The 19,436-nt window shown below is 46.0% G+C and overlaps 2 protein-coding genes and 2 pseudogenes across 2 annotated transcripts; 2 read left to right on the plus strand and 2 right to left on the minus strand.

The window, feature by feature from the left end:
* Positions 1 to 379: 379 nt before the first annotated feature.
* On the minus strand, positions 380 to 464 carry LOC123451514 (annotated as a pseudogene).
* A 165-nt stretch (positions 465 to 629) lies between these two features.
* On the plus strand, positions 630 to 1,840 carry LOC123450918 (annotated as a pseudogene).
* A 10,626-nt stretch (positions 1,841 to 12,466) lies between these two features.
* On the plus strand, positions 12,467 to 16,467 carry LOC123450030 (transmembrane and coiled-coil domain-containing protein 4-like). The gene is made up of 15 exons (XM_045127425.1): positions 12,467 to 12,803; positions 12,916 to 12,997; positions 13,205 to 13,633; positions 13,788 to 13,953; positions 14,032 to 14,184; positions 14,479 to 14,576; positions 14,688 to 14,779; positions 14,908 to 14,978; positions 15,056 to 15,191; positions 15,392 to 15,451; positions 15,536 to 15,618; positions 15,694 to 15,770; positions 15,870 to 15,940; positions 16,081 to 16,138; positions 16,243 to 16,467. The coding sequence occupies exons 1-15, from the start codon at positions 12,532 to 12,534 to the stop codon at positions 16,366 to 16,368; spliced, it is 1,974 nt and encodes a 657-aa protein (XP_044983360.1). The 5' UTR covers positions 12,467 to 12,531; the 3' UTR covers positions 16,369 to 16,467.
* Positions 16,468 to 16,879: 412 nt separating this feature from the next.
* LOC123450921 (zinc finger CCCH domain-containing protein 20-like) lies at positions 16,880 to 19,223 on the minus strand. The gene is made up of 4 exons (XM_045127953.1): positions 19,183 to 19,223; positions 18,030 to 19,081; positions 17,826 to 17,947; positions 16,880 to 17,741 (listed from the first exon to the last, which is right to left on the minus strand). The coding sequence occupies exons 1-4, from the start codon at positions 19,221 to 19,223 to the stop codon at positions 17,292 to 17,294; spliced, it is 1,665 nt and encodes a 554-aa protein (XP_044983888.1). The 3' UTR covers positions 16,880 to 17,291.
* Between the last annotated feature and the right edge of the window lie 213 nt (positions 19,224 to 19,436).

The raw sequence follows: 19,436 nt of genomic DNA on the forward strand, positions 1-19,436 counted from the left end.
ACCACGACACTCTCAAGACGCGGATTTGGATTATCATTGTTTTTTTAGTATTACACTTCTTCAAATGCAATGCTATTGCATACGCTTTGCATTTGAGGGGGGTGTTAGGAAGTATTAGTATTAGTCTAGGAGTCCTTATTAGTCTATTAGTATTAGTCTAGGAGCCCTTAATAGTCTATGTTTACTTTTCTTACACCTCAAGTCATGTGTAAGTTTATATATATATCCATTGGGCTTTCAATACAGATAAATTGCTTTCCTAACAGCTCTAAGGGCTAATTAGACAAGCAATGAACCACTGCTAGATTTAATGTGTTGTGGATTTCGATTGACAAACAGATAAGCAATACTCACTCTAAGCTACCAGCACTAGCTAAACCAAGCATCAGTTTTAAAAACTCGGTTTAAGATACTTCAACGATGGGTGACATCTCAGTAGCATCTCCTTGTAACATCATATGCCTAGCTGACAAACTCCATTGTGTACCACAATAACAGAACCAAGATATACTGTAGTAACTAGACCAGCAAAGATGATGTAAAATTAAGTGTGGGCTGCAAAGTTCTACTACATTTTTGCCCCAGGAGGCAGGAGCTTACCCGAATGTGCCCATGACGCGCCTGGAAACATGAGTCATGGCGACGTTGGTGAGCTTAGCAAGACCGAAATCTGCAACCTGCGGAGGTGGAGCCAAGAAATGAAATCGACGTCCATCGTCAGTAGTGGTGGTACATGAAGGGAGGATGAACCAGCTCTGTGCTGCCTGCAATACCTTTGCCTCGAAGGCGTCATCCAGGAGAATGTTGGCTGACTTGATATCCCGATGTATGATCCTAGGATGGCCTGCCACGCAACAACAATACAAGTTCAATAAACAGCTCCTCTTACAGTTGTAGAGAACTAAAGCAGCATGATCGAACAAACCACGTGTCACCTACAGTCTTCGTGCAAGTAGGTCAATCCACGGGCTGATCCGATGGCAATCTTCATCCGCTTCGGCCAGTCCATCACAGGAAGCCCTTATCCATGCAGGTGGTGCTCGAGCGTGTCGTTGGAGACGAACTCGTAGACGAGGAGGTGGTGGTTCTCGGTGACGCAGTACCCGACCAGCGTCACCAGGTGGCGATGGTGGATGCGGCTGATGATGTCCACCTCGGCGCGGAACTCCTTCTCCCCCTGCCCGCCTCCGACCTTGAGCTGCTTCACCGCCACGCGCCGCCCGTCGCCCAGCGCGCCCATGTACACCTTCCTGAACCCGCGTTCGCCGATCACCTTGTCCGCCAAGAACCCGTTGGTGATCCCCGTCAGCTCATCGTACGTGAAGCACGATTTGTACCCGCTGAACTCGTACGAGCTCGTACCGCTCGGCGACGCTGCCGGCCCGTAGGATGGAGGGTACGAGTCCGACGACGGGACACCTGCATGCATGCACCAGCGTACGTTGGGGTTGCCGAGGGACGGCGGCGCGTTGGGGTTGCCGAACCCGTCGGTCATCCAACGGAGCCAAGGGACGGCGGCGCTTTGGGGTTGCCGCCGCCAACGCCGTTGGCGGCGGCGGGGTCGAGTTTGTGGGGCACGGGGAGGGGCGCCGCCTCGCCCGTGGCCTGCCGCACCCAGTACCTGTACGATGACTTCTCCGCTGTCTCCGTCTCCGTCACGGTCTCCGTCGCCGCCGCCACGGCCGCCGTCTCCTCCATCTGCGGATCGAGCCCTCGCCCGCTCGCTACAGATCTCTCGGAGGGAGGAGATCCACGGGGAAGCGCGCCCCTTCTTGTTATTTGTCCAAGCATCCGGGTGGGAGCAGCGGCCATGACCGACGACGACGGCGACGAGGTATGAGGAAGCGAGGCGGGGCGGTGGGTGGTGCCGCCGATGTGGGGAAGGGATTGGATCGGGGAGCTCGGGAGGAAGGGAGGAAGGAGAAGAGAGGAAGAAAGGAGGCGGGGTGGATGAAAAATGCGAGGACAAAGCTAGGGTTTCATCTACAGAGTAGAGGGCTTTCGTTGGATCCGGGATCATCCAACGGTCCTTGATGCATGATCCGCTTGAGATCCTTATGGACCAATCAGAACGGAGTAAACACTATGAATACGTTATGGCCATCTAAATAGGTCGTAATTAATTAAAAAAATCATAAGAAAAACATTTACTATTTACGAGTGACAAAGATGGTTTTTTGTGAAGGGCCTTGTTGACACCTGATTTTGGCTAAGAAGAAACACGTTATGAAGATGGATTCATTTTCCATTTTTTTTGAGTGCTCAAAATGAGTTTTTTTGTGAAGAACTTACCATATATTTGTTGCAAAATTGGACCAAGTCATTTTTATAAATTACTAGGCCATATTTAATGTAAAATTGACCAAATGGTTGGGTGTGAAAATATTTTATCCACCTCTCGTGAAAAAGACAAATTTCTGCAGATTCAGCTGAAAGCTGGTCAAATTTAAACTGCAGCTGCATTATAGTTTGCTCTTTATTGTTTCCAAAAGTATTTTTAGATATAAAAGTATCTATTTAATCAGAGAAACACCAAAAAAATTCCAAGATTCAACCACTAGCTAGGAATGGTCATGCCCGCCGTTTTGACCGCAGTTTGAAATGGCATGAAAAATTCAAAATAATCAAAATAATGGAAAACCTTCACATTGTGTCATTATATGTGACAAAGTTAGCAGGTAAAATAATAAAATTGTAATATGTCAATTATTTTTTAAAAGTGTTTTCAGAAATGAGCTATCATCTCTAAAGATTCATGGCTTTCAAGCCGAATAATCAATCTTATGGCCACATTCATGACATAGTATGTTAAAATGACCTCATATTGTGCACAAGGGTGCGTATTGGAATGGCAAACAATGTTGCCTAAGAAAAAATTCATTTTCTTTGGACGCAAAATTTATTTTCCATTTTTTGAGTACCTAAAATGAGTTTTTTTGTGAAGGACCTACCATATATTTGTTGCAAAATTGGACAAAATCATTTTTCTAACATACTAGGACATATTTAATGTACAATTGACCAAATGGTTTAGTGTTGGAGGCTTTTATCGACCTCTCGTGAAAAAGACAAATTTTCGTTGAATCAGCTCGAAACGAATCAAATTTAAACTACAGCTACATTATAGTTTGCTCTTTATTTTTCTCAAAAACCATTTCTAGGTATACAAGTATCTACTTAATCAGAGAAACACCAAAATATTTTCAAGATTCAACCACTAGGTAGGAACGATCATACCCTCTGTTTTGACCGCATTTTGAAATAGCCATAAAAAATTCAAAAAATGGAAAATCATTGCATTGTGTCATTATATGTGACAAAGTTATCAGGAAAAATAATAAATTTATAATACGACAATTATTTTTAAAAAGTGTTCTTAGAAATGGGCTATCATGTATGAAGATTCATGGCTTTCAAGTCAAATGATCCATCTTATGACGACATTTATGACATAGTTTGTTGAAATGATATAATATTATGCACAAGGGTGCATATTCAAATGACAAACAATGTTAATTAAGAAAGTTTTCATTTTCCTTCTATGTAGAAATCATTCTCCATTTTTCAAGTGTCCAAAATGAATTTTTTTGTGAACTACCTACCATATATTTGTTTCAAAATTATACCAAATCATTTTTGTAAAAATAGTAGGATATATTTAATGTACAATTGACAAAATGGTTGGGTGTTAAAAACTTTTATGCACCTCTCGTGAAAAAGACAAATTTATGTCGATTCAGATGGAAGCGGATTAAATTTGAACTGCAGTTGTATTATAATTTGCTTTTTATTTTCCCCAAAAATCATTTATAGGTACATAAGTATCTATTTAATCATAAATACATGGTGTAGTGTCTTGACGTCGAGGTTTGGATGGTAGTCGAGTGCCCCCACCTCCAGAGCACGAGAATTTGCATGCCAGCCGCATTGTCACCGCCTGACCGTTGCGTTGCCACGCGTTCTGGGTGGAATAGGCATGTCTGGTGGGTTGGACAATCCCTAAGGGAAGGCATTGTGAAGTGATAACTACATGATGGGTTGCTAGAGTGACAGAAGTTCAAACCCTAGTGTGACAGCCCGATGCCGGCGTTCCAGAAGATTCCCCTTTCCTTTCCGTTTCCATCGTGTGGGTATCTTTATTTGTTGCATCATCATCGCATCATGCGCATCATCTGCATTGCATCGGCATCTCCGTTGCCTCCCGTTTTCAAAACTTGCATCCGTTGGTAGTTGCTGGTTCTCGTCGTTGTCCGTTCTGAGCCCGACCACACACGCACGGGCCCGCGGCACCGTTCGAAACCCTGTTTTTAAAGTGCGTTTAAAACTTTCTCTAATCGGGGTGAAACTTAGCATGCGGTCGTAATTTGTTTTAGTTAGGCCGCCTGTCGAATTTCGTCGCGATCGGGGTTCGTCTGTTACCCGAACGGTCGACCGTAGCGGCACCGTATCCGGTCTACCATCGGACGTTTGTCGGTGTTTTAAAAACTCGTTGCCGCGTTGCCCGTTCTCCCTCTCGTCCCCGGATATCCCCTCTACACGGCCTCGCCCGTTACCGCGTGCGGAATCATCCGAATCCGACCGCACGGTTGATCCGGGTCAAAATTTCGCTAAACCTAGCCCCCATTTGTCTATATATAGTTCCCGAGTGCATTTTTAGACACCCCCTCCTTCCACCTCGGGATCCGCGCCCACCTACCCCCTAACCCTAGCCGCGCAGCCACTCTCTCCCACCAGCCGCCAGCCACCGCGGGCCCGCCAAACCCATCTAAGGCCTGCCCGGGCCCGAGCCGCCGCCGCCCACGTTCTGCCCCCGATCTCCCCGAGCTCGTCTGCTCTGCGTGCCCATGCCCGTCGGCCGCCGTTGCGGATGCCTGCGCGCCGCCCCTTCCCATGCCGCTCCGCCCTGGACCTCGCCGCGCTCGTCGGAGCAGGCCCGTACTGCCGCCGCAGCCCTCCCAGGTAGGAGCTCCCTCTTCTCATGTCTTCTTCTTCTATCTCCCGGCGCTCACTCTCTCCCTCGCAGGTCCCGGGCGGCATGGACGTGCAGCTCGCAGCTTAGGGCCTCGCCCTCGCCTGAAAGGGACGAATCGAGCGCCGCCGATCCAGATCTGTCGTTTTCCCTCGGGTCCCGTCGGTGGGCTCGCTCGCTGGAGCCCCCAGGAACCGCCGCCGCCGGCCTCCTTGTTCCTGCGAGCACGGAACCAGCGCTAGCCTGCCGCTCGCGTCGCGCCAATGGGCCGCGCCACGCTCCTGGGTCGGCCTCACGCCTCGCATGTGGTTGCCTCGAGGCCGCCTCCGCGCCCCAGGCCTGCTTCGGCCCAACTTCCCCCAAGCCCGCAGCTCCAGGCCGGCCCAAGTGGAGGCCCAAGGTGAGCCGAGTTATGTCCCTCGCCCGCGTGCATTTTTATTATGTAACGCCATGCCTATGTAGCCCATTAGTAAATAGATTAGGCCCGATAGTATTTTTTTCTTTTTAGGGATTTTTCGGAATTATAATAAATTCCAGAAAAATATACGTATATTAGATCGTACGTAGTTTATTTCCGTTAGTCGGTTCGCGACATGTAGTATATGGTTTTCGCGTAGTTTCTTGTGTAGAATCCGTATTTACAACTTGCATAATTATTTGACGTAGTTTAACGTGTCAAATGCATAGATTAGTATGTTGTCCAAATAGAATATAGCCCGTATTATTTTTCCGCGCATGTTCGAATAGCCCGAATGCCGTAGCATAAATGCCCATGTTTTAGAAACCATTTTTCCATGTATTTTAGAGCGGTCATTGACATTTTTGCGTGTAGGGTTTGCCGATAGTTTATTTTCCCGTGTATAGGTTATTTTCTCGCATTTTCGTGTAGCATTATATTGTTGTGCAACCCCACATATTTTATATGTTTTCGGGGTAGAAAAATCCATGGGATTTTTCTGTGCAATTAGTTTTAGCTTTTGAGCAAGTTAGTTCGTGCGATATTTTGCCGTGATGCCCTTTTGTTTAATTCGTAGGATTTATTCCGTGCTTCGTTTGATTAAGTTGTCAACTAGGGAGTTGTTCTTGGGTGTTTAGTATAGCCCCTGGTATTTTTGGTTGCAATAGAAATGCATGTTTAGGTGTGGTTTGATAGCCCTCAAGTTGCTAGAAATAGTGCTGATTTGGACGAGCTGAAATATTTCTAAGTCTGGAATCTGTTATATTTTGTTGTTGTCTTGTCTTGCTTGTATCTTTTGTTCTGTAGCTCTTTTGAGGTTGGTCCAATGGAGTTAGTTGTAGCCCTTGTGTTTCTCTAGCATGTTGTCAATTTTCATGCCATCTGGAGTCCTGTAGCTATAGGTTTTGCTGCTGTCAATATGGCTTCAGATCGTAAACTGCACTTTCATGAGGTGTAATTTTCACCAAGTCTGAAATAGTGTATGAGATGCCATTTTATGTCTTCTTTCCCTAGTGATTCATGATGCCATGCTAGTTGTTGTTAGTTTTTTGTAGTAGTGCTTCTTGCCCTCTTTCGTGCCATGCCTTGCTTGAGTTTATCGGAATAGTGTAGCCCGTAGTTGTGGGGCCTAGAAAGTGTTATGTGGCTGATTTTGGCAGATTGTAGTGAATTCTCGTTTTGCTCGTAGATGTTGAACCGTAGCTCCGATTTGATCGTGTCCTACATGAAACTTGCTTAGAATCTCGTGTAGTTTCAGTTTCTCTTGCTGGTTATATGTTTTGAAGTGCTCGTGACCGTCGTTGCACACATATTGCATTCATGCCATCATATCTTGCGGTGCTTGTAACTTTTGATCCGTAGCTCCGTTGGAGATGTTCTCTATGTGTAAATTGCTTATCTCGACGCGTAGAATCACGTGAACCTATTTGTTTTGCTGTTTAACAACTAATTTAATGTGTTAATTCAGATCTGGACATATTTGTAAATTAACATGTGAGGTCGTTTCGGAGGTGCTATAAGTCATTTCCGACCTCATTTAAAATGCCTAGATAGGTAGTTTGATTACGCTTCACCTCTTGCCATGTTTAACCACATTTAATGTTGCTGTGTATCTAATCGGGATAGAACTAAATAATTAGATGTGGAGTTTCGTCAATATGCAACTCGTTGCCTATTGAACTTCACTTAATGTGTGGTGTTTGTTTGACGTGAATTGTCATGCCGTGTCTTGCATGTATTCAGCTGCTCATGCATCATTTGTGTTGTGCATCGTCTAGTGAATATCGTGTGATGATTCTTGTTTCCGGTTTGCTTCGTCTCGATAGAGTTCCGCAGCGTGTCGGATTGTGAGGACCCGTTCGACTACGTCGGTTCGTCTGCTTCACGGAGGCATTCTTCTTCCAAGCGGGATCTCAGGCAAGATGACCATTTCCCCAGATACCATTACTATCATTGCCATGCTAGTTTTACCGTTTCTATCGTTATGTCTCGTTGCCTACCACATGTTAAATATCAGCCTCTCAACAATGCCATGATTACCTTCAACCTGTTCGACCTAGCAAACCACTGATTGGCTATGTTACTGCTTGCTTATCCATGTGTTAGCGTTGCTAGTTGCAGGTGCAGTTGCTTCCATGTGAAAACATGGGTTCCTTGTCATATCACCATATTAATGCTATTTAATTTAATGCACCTATATACTTGGTAAAAGATGGAAGGCTCGGTCTTTCTAGCCTGGTGTTTTGTTCCACCTTTGCCCCCTTAGTTTCGGCTACCGGTGTTATCTTCCATAATTGAGCGCTCCTAACACGATCGGGGTTGTTATGGGGACCCCCTTGATAATTCGTTTTAGATTAAAGCTGGTATGGCAAGGCCCAACATTGGTTTTACATTTGCCCAACATAATAATTTGATAATACTGAAATGCATAGGGAGTTAGCGCTACCCGAGGAGTAATTTTACATAAACAGGAGGGGCCAGTGCTGATGGTGTTGGTCCCAAACAGTCTGCCTGCGGGGCCACCGCGAGGAAACTCGAGGTTTGGCACTCGTAGCTAGTTCCATCCGTCGTGTCCTGAGAACAAGATACGCGGCTCCTATCGGGTTCGTCGACACGTCGAGCGGCCTTGCTGGATTAGTTTTACCTTTGACGAGATATCTTGTGCATCGGGATTCCGGTGATGCTTTGGTTAATCTCAGAGTTGAGGTTTTCCACTAGGGAATCCGACGAGATCGCGAGCTTCGTGATTGAGGATTTCTATGCAGCTTGTGGTAACTTGTGATGGACTAGTTGGAGCACCCCTGCAGGGTTAAATTTTTCGAAAAGCCGTGCACGCGGTTATGTGGCAACGTGGAAACTTTGTTTAACACTAGTTCTAGATAACTTGAAGTAATTTAATTAAAATATGCCAACTGTGTGCGTAACCGTGACTGTCTCTTTCGTTAGTTCCTTCCCCGATCGAGGGCACGGTGGGGTTATGTCTGACGTAGGTAGGTGTTCAGGATCATTCATTTGATCATCAGTAGTTCACGTCCGTTATGCGTAGTTCTTCCCCCTCTTATTTCTTGTACTCGTAAGTTAGCCACCAAATATATGCTTAGCCACTGCTGCAACCTCACCACTTAATCATACCTCACCCATTAAGCTTTGCTAGTCTTGATACCTTTGGAAATGAGATTGCTGAGTCCCCTGTGGCTCACAGATTACTACTACACCAGTTGCAGGTACAGGTAAAGGTTACTTGACGCGAGCGCGTTGATTGTTCATTTGGAGTTGCTTCTTCTTCTTCTTCTTCATCGATCTAGGATGGGTTCCAGGTCGGCAGCCTGGGATAGCAAGGATGGACGTCGTTCTTATTTTTTCTCGTTTGTTTTCGTCCGTAGTCGGACCCTGCTCTTACTCTTGATGATTATGTAATGTACTGATGTGACTCTGATGTAGCTTGTGGCGAGTGTAAGCCAACTCTATATATATATATATATATCTCTTCTTTTCAGTACATGTACTTGTAACGATATCCATTCTTGCGACACGACGAGATGCGCTTCTATTCCTGACGAGGCCTTCGTGCCAAATTGAGGATATGGTCGCATCTTGGGCGTGACACCTAGTTTATGTGTTATTTTATAAGGGGGTGATTTGGATCCATACATGTCATGCTATGGTTAGATTATCTTAATTCGTGTTTCATAGTTATGGATGCTTGCGAGGGGGTAATCATAAGTGGGTTGTTTATTTAAGTAAGAACAGCACCTTAGCACCGATCCACCCAAATATCAAATTATCACAGTAACGAACTCGAATGAACTCAATATGATGGACATGACTAGACAGAAGTTTCCATGTGTTCTCGGGAGTGCTTGCTTCATATAGGAGTATTTTGAGGCATGTCATTTGCTACAAAAAGGATTAGGCTATCTTGTTGCACACTTGTTACTATTGTTACTTGTCACTTGTTACGAATTATCTTGCTACAAAACTACCTATCATTGTTACTCATAGCACTTGCAGAGAATACCATGCTGAAAATCACTTGTCATTTCCTTCTGCTCCTAGTTGGGTTCGACACTCTTACTTATCAAAAGGATTACGATTGATACCATATAATTATGGATCATCACTCTATATATATGCTACTTAGTCTTGGAGATTCAAAAACAATGAACATTCGGGTTTTGCATTTTGGAAACATTGAAATTGAGAATTATGATTTTTTGTAAGATTTTAGACATCCACGTGTAAGGAAACGTTCGTGGCCCTGTCAAAGGAAAAGGAGACAAAAAAGGAACAAACATGTGTAACACGTGAAAGCCAACCTCTTCAAACACATGTGTGCGGCTCACCCCTTCCTTCTTCATGAAAAGTTAGCTGCAATGCATGATTGATCGTGTACTTTGGTTTATGTTTTATCTATAAAACGAGACAAGAGCCTATTTCAAAACTGCATGATTGGTCATGGACTTTGGTACATCCTTCTAACTGTTGGATTGACTCCACCTTCTTCATCCCCATCCATTGAGTGCTCCTATTGCTCCACCCTCCAACCAAAGCCTAATTGCTAGCATATGTCCAATGTGCCTCCCTCCAACCTAATCCTAACTACCAACCAAAGACGATCCCTTTTGGTGTGATGTCACTGCCCCCAACCACTCCTCTACAAGCCTCTCCCTTGTCCGTCTTTGGCAGGGCACCCCGAACCAAAGTCCTCAAGCCTCTTGGCGGTGTATGACATTGGGGGCGGCTCATCGATTGGTAAGCCAAATGATGGGCTAGCCTTAGGGCCCAGAAGGGCATGTGTCTTCAAGAGCCCCCGGCTGCGTATGGAACCCTCTTTCAGGAAGAAGCTTACCTTGGCGTAAAATTCCAGGGCTCCTGCAGGTTGAGACTCCAAGACGGTTTGTCGAACATATAACCCATGGCTCAATAGTTCATGTCCACGCATATTGTAACCCCCTCGCGTGAGGTGTTTTCCCCGCAAGCAATTAGAGCAAAAGTAGAAGTAGGGTATTACCAACCATGAGGGTCAAAACCTAGGTAAACCTCCCATGTGTTATTTCCTCTAGAACTTTCGACCACGCACTCTACCCCACTGAGACTACTGATGGGTTTCAATAATGTCAATTGGCACACTAGGTACGGGGATGTGTCGATCGAAGAACTAACCCAAATTGGATCTCAACCCCAAGTCGGCGCCTTCACCTTCACCGCTGATAAAATGGGTTGACTCTACGCCAACTCGCCACCCGTCATCATACAGGATCCTCTGAGCAAGAGCTCGGAGCTACAGTTCACCAAGTAGGACGTCACTCGCCGTCTCCATGGCATGCAACAATGGACGTTCTCCTCAGCACCTGCCTTGGGGCACGATCCCAAGATTTTTTGGCAACACCAAGTCAATTAGTTTTCTACAACCCACCATCCCGCTCTGGTACAACACGTGCACATGATCTTCCGGGCCACCAACACAAGGAGAGCCTAAAACTCACTTGCGGATTCGTTTACACAACCGCGCCCATCAATACAAAATGCCTAAAGTGGTGTGACTCCACCATCTCCTTCGATTGAACCAATCACTTAGATGACATCCTCCACCCAGGAAAATTCACCCTTGTGCTTTATCCGGTCATTGGTGGCTACCGCCTGCCCAAAGTCCTCTTGGATTCCAGAGTGAAGTATAAAAAATGTTGTAACAAGGCATTGATTCCACCGCGGGATCCAAGCGATTGTGTTTTTTGGACGCCTACCCCGGCTAGCCCCAAAGATAGATGAAGGAATTAGATTGGGAAAAAACATCTTCCATGGCACCCTTTGGCTCGTTCATGTGTGATGTCATTTCAACACATATGATTGCGCTCTTTTTGGTGTAAAATTCGTAGTCACTAAAGTATAACTCCGAAAGATAATGGCAAATTTATTAACATCACCTTTGATGGTATCATGTTATATCAGGTTTGATTACATTTCTCGGACACTCTACTCACAGTAGAAGCGTTTCGAGAGATGCATGTTATGAAACAATTTCATGACTCATAAAATGTTTGCTAAGCATGTAAATTAAAAGTTCTTTCCGCAATCCCATTGCAGAAACTTAACTTATATTGTTACAATAACTTTATACTTCACTCTGAAATACTTTGAACTTTTTAAAGGTTACAGGTTTATGTTTATTAAGTACATATTCATATATCCACTTAAATCATCACTGTAAGTAAAGAATTAGAAGAATCCATATGCAAAGCTACTCATTGGACCGCATACATCTATATGCATGATTACCAATAAGTTAGTTGCATCTTCCTTATGGCCTATGAGCGATGTTTTAGTCATTTTATCCTTTAACGAAAGTTTGCGAGTGTCAAATGATGCAAAATCAAGATGACTCTAAAATCCATCACATTGCTGCAAACATGTGAGATTCGTATCAATCTTGCAATATTTAGCGTTAATGTTATGGATGTCAATATTACCATCAAGATTCATAACATTCACAATGAAAATATGGCCCTTATGTTATTCATATCATTAAACAACACTTGCTCTCTCACTTATATGAACAAACTTTCGCAACAAACATGATTATGAAATAATGCTCTTGCACAAGGCTAAGGTATTACATCAACCATGAGGGTCTGAATCCGGGTAAACCCCGCATGTGTGGTCCCTTGTGAAACTTGTGATCACGTGCTTTACCATGCCGGAACTACTGACGGTTGTCAGTACCGTCACCTCTGTCACGCTCTCCACCTACGATGCCACGGTCGGTGCGTGCTTGGATGTCGGTCCTTCTCTTCTCTCTTGTGTGAAATCGATTGTTCCAAATTCTGCTTTTAGGCAATCTAGGATTAGTAAATCTGACGAAAAATATGTTCGATCGCAATTTGTTCCCCTTAAATTTTGCGAGAACCAAGATATTTCAAAATAGATTTCATGTGAAGTTAAAGTAACAGTCTATTGTAGTAGAAGAAGAAGTCAGCAAACCCAAAGTTTGACCGGCACAAGGTATAAAAACCACCGGCGCCGGCACGCGTCCGGCCCAACAGGTCCACGTCGCCTCCCTCCCTGGAAGCAAACCCCAGCTGCCGACTGCCGCCCGCGTCGCCCAGCCATGGCGGCGGCGCTGCTGACGCCGACGCAGCGCTACGCGGCGGGGGCCCTGCTGGCGCTCGCGCTCCGCCAGGCGCAGATCCACCAGTCCGTCCTCCTCGGCTCCTCCCCCGCCGCCGACGACGAGGAGGAGCGCGCCAGCAGCGCCAGCGGCGGCAGCGGCAGCGGCAGCGGTAGCAGCAGCTCCACCGGAGGCAGCGGGGAAGACGCCGCAGCCGCCGCCAAGGCGCTCTGGACGCACGACTCCCGCGGCCTCCTCCGCCCCGTCTTCAGGTCCGGTCCGCCCCCGCCCCCCACATTTGACTCAGCGGTTACCAATTCTGAAACGAACGCTTCAGTTTCAGTCTCACTTACTGCTTGGGGTTGGGGATCACTGTCCTGTCAGGTTCCTGGAGATCGACCCCGCCGCGTGGCCGGGGCTGGAGGAGACGGCGGCCTCGCCGGAGGCCAAGCACCACATCGGCGCGGTACGACCCTTCATCACACTTGTGTGTCCTCGGTCGCCCTAGTTGGGTTTACATTTCGTTTCACACAGTGAGGTGCAGAGCACATCTGGGGATTCCACTGCAGCAGGATTGGGACTAAGCGCTGAATATGCTCACATAGCTGTTTCCTTTTTGTTCCAAACTCCCAATGTGTGCTTCGCTGCGTCTGATCCCACTTCCATTTTGTAGTTTCTGAGGATGATCTTCGAAGAAGATGCCGAGAGCTCTTCGGATAGCCAGGACCAGGAACACGCGTTGGCTAAAGGAGTTGATGTCATGGTGATGAGCCTGAGCAGTGACACTGCCATGGATGAATCGTCAACCAAAGAGGTTGATCAAGGGACTTCTACTAGTTCTGGTGTGGCTCAATCCTCGGCGAAAGGCTTTGCTGATGACTTGCTGGGAATCGATAAGTTGTCCCTGGATGACGTTCCTGCTACCGATCACCGGAAGATGACGCTGTTGTTTACGCTCCTCTCTGCCTGCGTGGCTGATAAACCCGTATCGCAAGAGGAAGACGACAGGAAGTCCTCTCACTTCAGGAAGGGCTACGACGCTCGGCATCGGGTCGCTCTTCGATTGCTAGCAACATGGCTTGATGTCAAGTGGATCAAAATGGTTTGTACAATACATTCTTTCCCGATGCATCAGCCATAATTATGTTATCAAACTGCATTCTGACATCATCAAACACAAAGGAAACCGAAACATACACATGTGCTTTCAGGCTGTGCTACATAATTTTTTGATCGCCCATTCTTCTTTTGTATAGGAAGCCATCGAAGTTATGGTAGCATGCTCTGCTATGGCAGCAGCAAAAGAACAAGAACAGTCAGGAGAAAACGCGTCGCCCAAAAGCAAATGGGCGAAATGGAAGCGCGGAGGAATCATTGGTGCAGCTGCATTGACTGGAGGAGCATTACTGGCTATTACTGGGGGTAGGAGATCTTTTTTCGAAATTCTGTTGAGATGCTAAAAATCCTGGGTCGTTCATATTCTCTTCTTCTACATGACAGGTTTAGCTGCTCCAGCAATTGCTGCCGGGTTTGGTGCTCTTGCTCCAACGCTAGGCACACTTATGCCTGTTATAGGAGCTAGTGGATTTGCTGCTATGGCTACTGCTGCGGGGTCTGTTGCTGGCTCTGTGGCTGTGGCTGCATCATTTGGGGGTAGGTCTGAATGCCCTTTCTAAACCTTGTGTTGATGTTGTTTAGAGCTTTTGTTTCTTCATCCTATACTGCTAGCAGCTAAAGTTTCATTTCCTGTTTATGGGTGTTATATTGCACACCTCATTTGTGTCGGCACATTCTACAATTAAGATGATTAGATGGACTGCCGGGAGAAGATGCACTGCATAAACCCCCAAAAGAGAGATGGAATGGGTCAATGAGAAAATTGTGTATTGTGGATATATTTCTACTCAGTTACTTATATTATCCTTGGAATGACCTTTGTAAAATTAGCTGCTGGAGCTGGCTTGACGGGGACCAAAATGGCCAGAAGGATTGGTAGTGTGAAAGAATTTGAGTTCAAACCGATTGGTGAGAACCATAACCAGGGTGTGAGTTCCTTATCTCTCTCTGATGCCGCACCAAATTCCATGTTCACTGGAATGTCATTCATCCATATAGTAACTGAACTGATTTGGCCTCGATGTCGTTCACCCTTTCAGCGTCTTGCGGTTGGCATCTTGGTTTCTGGATTTGCTTTTGATGAGGAGGATTACATTAGACCTTGGGAAGGATGGAAGGATAACCTAGAAAGGTCTAGAATATTTTTTGGCGTACTCTTTTTCCAGATCATTTTTGCTGTACTTCATCGACATGTTTAAATCTAATGTTATACCAGTACAACATTCGTATACAGTTACACTGTGGACTAATGACTTGCAGGTATATTCTTCAGTGGGAGTCTAAGCATATAATTGCAGTGAGTACAGCAATACAAGATTGGCTGACATCAAGTAATGTTTCTAAATTTGTGCATCTAGTTTGCACTGCTGCAAATGCCTTTGGTTAACATGTATAGCTATTGATGCAGGACTTGCTTTGGAATTGATGAAGCAAGGTGCGATGAGAACAGTCTTAAGCGGCTTTCTTGCAGCATTTGCATGGCCTGCTACTCTGCTTGCAGCTACAGATTTTATCGATAGTAAATGGTCCGTTGCTATTGATAGGTACATGCTAACTCCAGTATCTGTCACCATGTGCAATGCTCACTGATTGAACCAAATTTTCTCTTGATTTTTAGAGCTGATTAATGTATTTGGAGGATTGAAATGTTATAACATGCTATCATACGCACTCAACATAGACTGCTGCCTTTTTATTCATCATAGCAATCTGTTTACTTAACTGACCTACTGTAATATTTCAGATCAGACAAGGCAGGGAAAATGCTTGCTGAAGTACTCATGAAGGGCTCGCAAGGGAACAGGTAAATCCCAACCTGCAACTCATTCTATTTAGCGCAGTTAGTTTCTTGGGTTATTTTTCTCATCTGATACCAAAATCCTCCCAGGCCTGTTACCCTCATTGGGTTTTCGCTAGGGGCACGTGTCATATTCAAGTGCTTACAGGAGCTTGCTTTATCAAGCGATAATGGTAACCTCTGCATAGTTATCTCCTCCCATACATATACTTTGCTGCAGTCCTGCTCACTTGTTTTGATGCAAGCAGAGGGACTCGTCGAGAGGGTTGTGCTCCTAGGCGCGCCGGTTTCGGTCAAAGGCGAGCGGTGGGAGCCTGCTAGGAAGGTACTTTGTGCGATCAGAAACATTGTGATGTGCAGTTGTATGTGTGTCACACTCAAGCATCTCAAAACCTGCCACAATTTTCTCATGACGTCGCTGCAGATGGTTGCTGGAAGGTTTGTGAACGTGTACTCCAAAGATGACTGGATTCTCGGCGTCACCTTCCGCGCAAGGTAAAGACGGTGCCGGGTTTCGCATATGATTCACACATGCTCTTGAGCCGAGATGGTGTTTTTTACATGGATGATCATTGACAGAACAACAGTTTAGGGTCACCATCTTTTCTGCTGACTTACTAGTTCACCTCATGCAGTCTACTCACACAAGGATTGGCTGGGATACAGGCCGTCGATGTCCCCGGCGTCGAAAATGTAAGCATGCTGATCGCCTCGAGTCAAGTTCTGTTACCCTTGTAGTACATAATTGTGTACAATTTTTACAGGTGAGTACATAACTTTTCTACAATTTGTTACAGGTCGATGTCACCGAGCTCGTCGATGGCCATTCTTCCTACCTGTCAGCTGCGCAGCTGATCCTGGAGCACCTGGAACTAAACACCTACTATCCTGTCTTTGCCCCCTTCACAGCAGTTAGCAAGTAACAGGTGTAGCAGTTGCCTAGACAAGGGTACAAATTACACTTGTAGGGTTCAACGAAAATGATGTGTGTATATAGAAACATAATGAGCTTTTGTGCTGTATTCGAGCGCGATCGTCTCTTGCATTACATCAGATAGATAGGTTGCTCTCAGCTAGACCTAGGAGGATCGGCCTAGTCTAGTATGAGATGCCGCTATCCAACTATCAACTCTTCAACTGCAAATACAACATCTATAATGACAGGGACGCGTCGCCCGCATTACTATACGCGACGATAAAAATGAAATCAGTATGCAGGTACCGTAAGAAAGCTCATGACATTGACAACAATCGATCAACAAACCAACCAACCACACGAATACAATCTTCATCATCACCACCTGCATAACTTGTGCAATGAATGAAAACCGCGCAAACAAACCATGTTCCTCAAAGTTTGCTCGCCCATGACAAGTTTGTCGAAAAACTATCACAGATCTGGTCACCACCAGGAGCATCAGAAAACGAACATGATTCAGTCGGGACATCACACTTCACTTTTCCGGCACATCAGGCGAATCGAGGCCAAGATGAAAGAAATGGTTTTGGTACACATACAGTTCCATTGGAATACTGCCATGGCCCCCACAACAGACAAATCTACTTTGGGGAAACACTCCAGTCATTTTCCTATGCTAGAGATACATATATATACTTGGTACTCTTACTACTACACTTGAATGGAGATCGATCGTGTGCGCCCTCCTAAGGTCGGCTACCATCGTGACTGATTAGTCTATACAAAAGTGGAAACATATGACCAAAAGAATCGCAAAACCTCTTCTTCCCTCTACTGTTGTAGAAACGACGTGTGCACGTAGCTACACGATGAGCCCTTCCTGCAGTACCCGCTCTCGTGGAATTTACACACCGCGGCCCGATGCGGCTACCCCCTTGGGGGCGTCCGTGATGTCCCGCCAAATCCGTCTGTCCTACTCCTAGAGTTGTTACTCGAGCTAAGGAGCCAAGACTCGCTTATCTGAGAGTACCTGTCACGGCGCTGGCTGCCTCGGTTAGCATTGCCAGCAGGCGCGTTCCAGTTCTTGCTGCTGTTCCCTAGGCCCCCTCCGAAATTCCCTAGGGCCCCTCCAAAATTTGCAGCATCCAACTCGGTGTATTCCTGCTTCACTGGGGCTTCCTGAGAGGTCCTGACAGAGGGTGCTGCTGCTCCATAGCTAGAGTACAAGTAGTTTGAATTCTGACTAGTGCTCCATGCAGCAGCAGCCGTGTTACCCGTGTTCGATCTCTCACTGGCTGATGGTTGCCAACCGAACAATCCTGTGCTCACATTCACATCTATCGATGACACAGGCGCAGCAGTTGCTTTTGGTTTCACCTGAAGTAACACGGAGAACTTTAACGTCATACTGAGTGTCATGTAGGAAGCAAAATGTTGGTCAGATGTTGCAGTATAACATACCTGCTCAGTCAGTCCCCAATGCACCCCTGGTGTTGGATCTCTTTGAAAAAAATCATACTCTCCTTGGGCAACAGTTGCCACGTTGACAGACTGGGCACCACCCTCCACCTCAGATTTAACCCCTGGGGAGCAGAGAAAATGAATGATTATATTAAACAATAAAGAATAGATGGACGCATGGTAAACATCGACATGCTGACTAACCAGATGAATGCTGGGGAGCAGGCGTTGGTGATAGCAATGACCACATTTCATTGATTGTATCATCCGGGACACCCCATAGTCCAGAATCAACAGCGTCACCTTGATAGTAACCAGATTCGCCCCATGGGGATAACGCAATGGGGCTAGAGCATTGTGGTTCTTCCTCCGGTGAAGCGGTCATGAATTGCTCTATTGCTGCTAGCGTATCCATGCACAAAGTTCCACGATTTTGTTCTGTTAAAGACACATCTGTCGACTCGGGGCAAGGGGCGGGATTAACCGCCATGTACTCTCTTGTAACAAGAGTAGACCCTTCATGCAATTCTTTTTGAATATCTGAACCTTCACCTCCCAAATATGTCTTCTCCAAGTCAAATACTGGTTCCAGGACATCAGACACATGTACTGACCCAGCGCAGATGGCAGGATCAGTTACCACGTTCTCCCTTGTGACCAGAGCAGACTCCTCATACAATTCCTTCTGAATATTTGAATGTTCACCTTCCAAACCTGTTTTCTCGAGGTTAAATACTGATTCCAAGACATCAGAGACATCAGCGCAAGAGGCAGGATCAACCACCATTTTATCACTTGTGACCAGAGTAGACTCCGTGAACAGCTCTTTTTGAACAATTGAATCTTCAACATTTAAATCTCTTCCCTCCAGGTTAGATACTGATTCCAAAACATTAGATACATCTACTGACTCGGTGCGAGAGACAGGTTTGACCACCATTTTATCACCTGTGACATCTACTGACTCGCTGAACAGTTCTTTTTGAATAATTGGATCTTCATCGTTTAGATCTCTTCTCTCCAGGTTAGATGCTGAGCCCAAAACATCAGGCACACCTACTGACTCAGCACAAGAAGCAGGTTCAACCACCACCTTCTCACTCGTGACAAGAGTAGGCTTGCTGCACAGTTCTTTTTGGACATTTGAATCAGCAGCCATTAAGTCTCTTTCCAGAACAGCAGACCCGTCAATCGGCTCGGCAGAAGCAGCAGGATCAGCTAACAGTTTCTTGCTCGTGACAAGAATAGAAGACCAGCTGCACCAGCAAAGAGAAAGGGGAATGGAAAGGGTAGTAATTTGGCGCTTCGGCGGGGTGCTTTCGGCACACACACACACAAAAAAAAAAAAAAGGATTACTGTAATCTGGGCCCTCCGCTCCGCTCTGCGGGTGGGCGCATGCTTTGTTATGGTGGTCTTGTTCTGCTTGCCTGCGCGCCGCGGGAAAAGAAAAAAAAAAAAAGAGGGAGAAAAACTGGGGGATGAGACCGTCCGTCGGGTTGGAAGGGGGACGCCGTTGGTTGGTCGTTGTATTCGCTCCTTGGTTCGGTGCGGGTGCGAGCAATAAAAGTCGGCTGGGCTGGGCTGAGTCGTGTGCTGTAACTAGCTCGGCT

This window comes from Hordeum vulgare, chromosome 4H (genome assembly GCF_904849725.1).
Source record: "Hordeum vulgare subsp. vulgare chromosome 4H, MorexV3_pseudomolecules_assembly, whole genome shotgun sequence".
In the NCBI taxonomy this organism is placed as follows: Eukaryota; Viridiplantae; Streptophyta; class Magnoliopsida; order Poales; family Poaceae; genus Hordeum; species Hordeum vulgare.

What these genes read in the sequence shown, in the direction of transcription:
- LOC123450030 (XM_045127425.1), top strand. Translation starts at nt 12,532, where the DNA reads ATGGCGGCGGCGCTGCTGACGCCGACGCAGCGCTACGCGGCGGGGGCC. An exon ending in CCAAGCACCACATCGGCGCG is followed by an intron (nt 12,998 to 13,204) that starts GTACGACCCTTC and finishes TCCATTTTGTAG; the next exon opens with TTTCTGAGGATGATCTTCGA. An exon ending in GTGAGAACCATAACCAGGGT is followed by an intron (nt 14,577 to 14,687) that starts GTGAGTTCCTTA and finishes TCACCCTTTCAG; the next exon opens with CGTCTTGCGGTTGGCATCTT.
- LOC123450921 (XM_045127953.1), bottom strand. Translation starts at nt 19,223, where the DNA reads ATGCGCCCACCCGCAGAGCGGAGCGGAGGGCCCAGATTACA. An exon ending in AGCGGAGGGCCCAGATTACA is followed by an intron (nt 19,082 to 19,182) that starts GTAATCCTTTTT and finishes TTGCTGGTGCAG; the next exon opens with CTGGTCTTCTATTCTTGTCA. An exon ending in ATTGGGGACTGACTGAGCAG is followed by an intron (nt 17,742 to 17,825) that starts GTATGTTATACT and finishes GTGTTACTTCAG; the next exon opens with GTGAAACCAAAAGCAACTGC.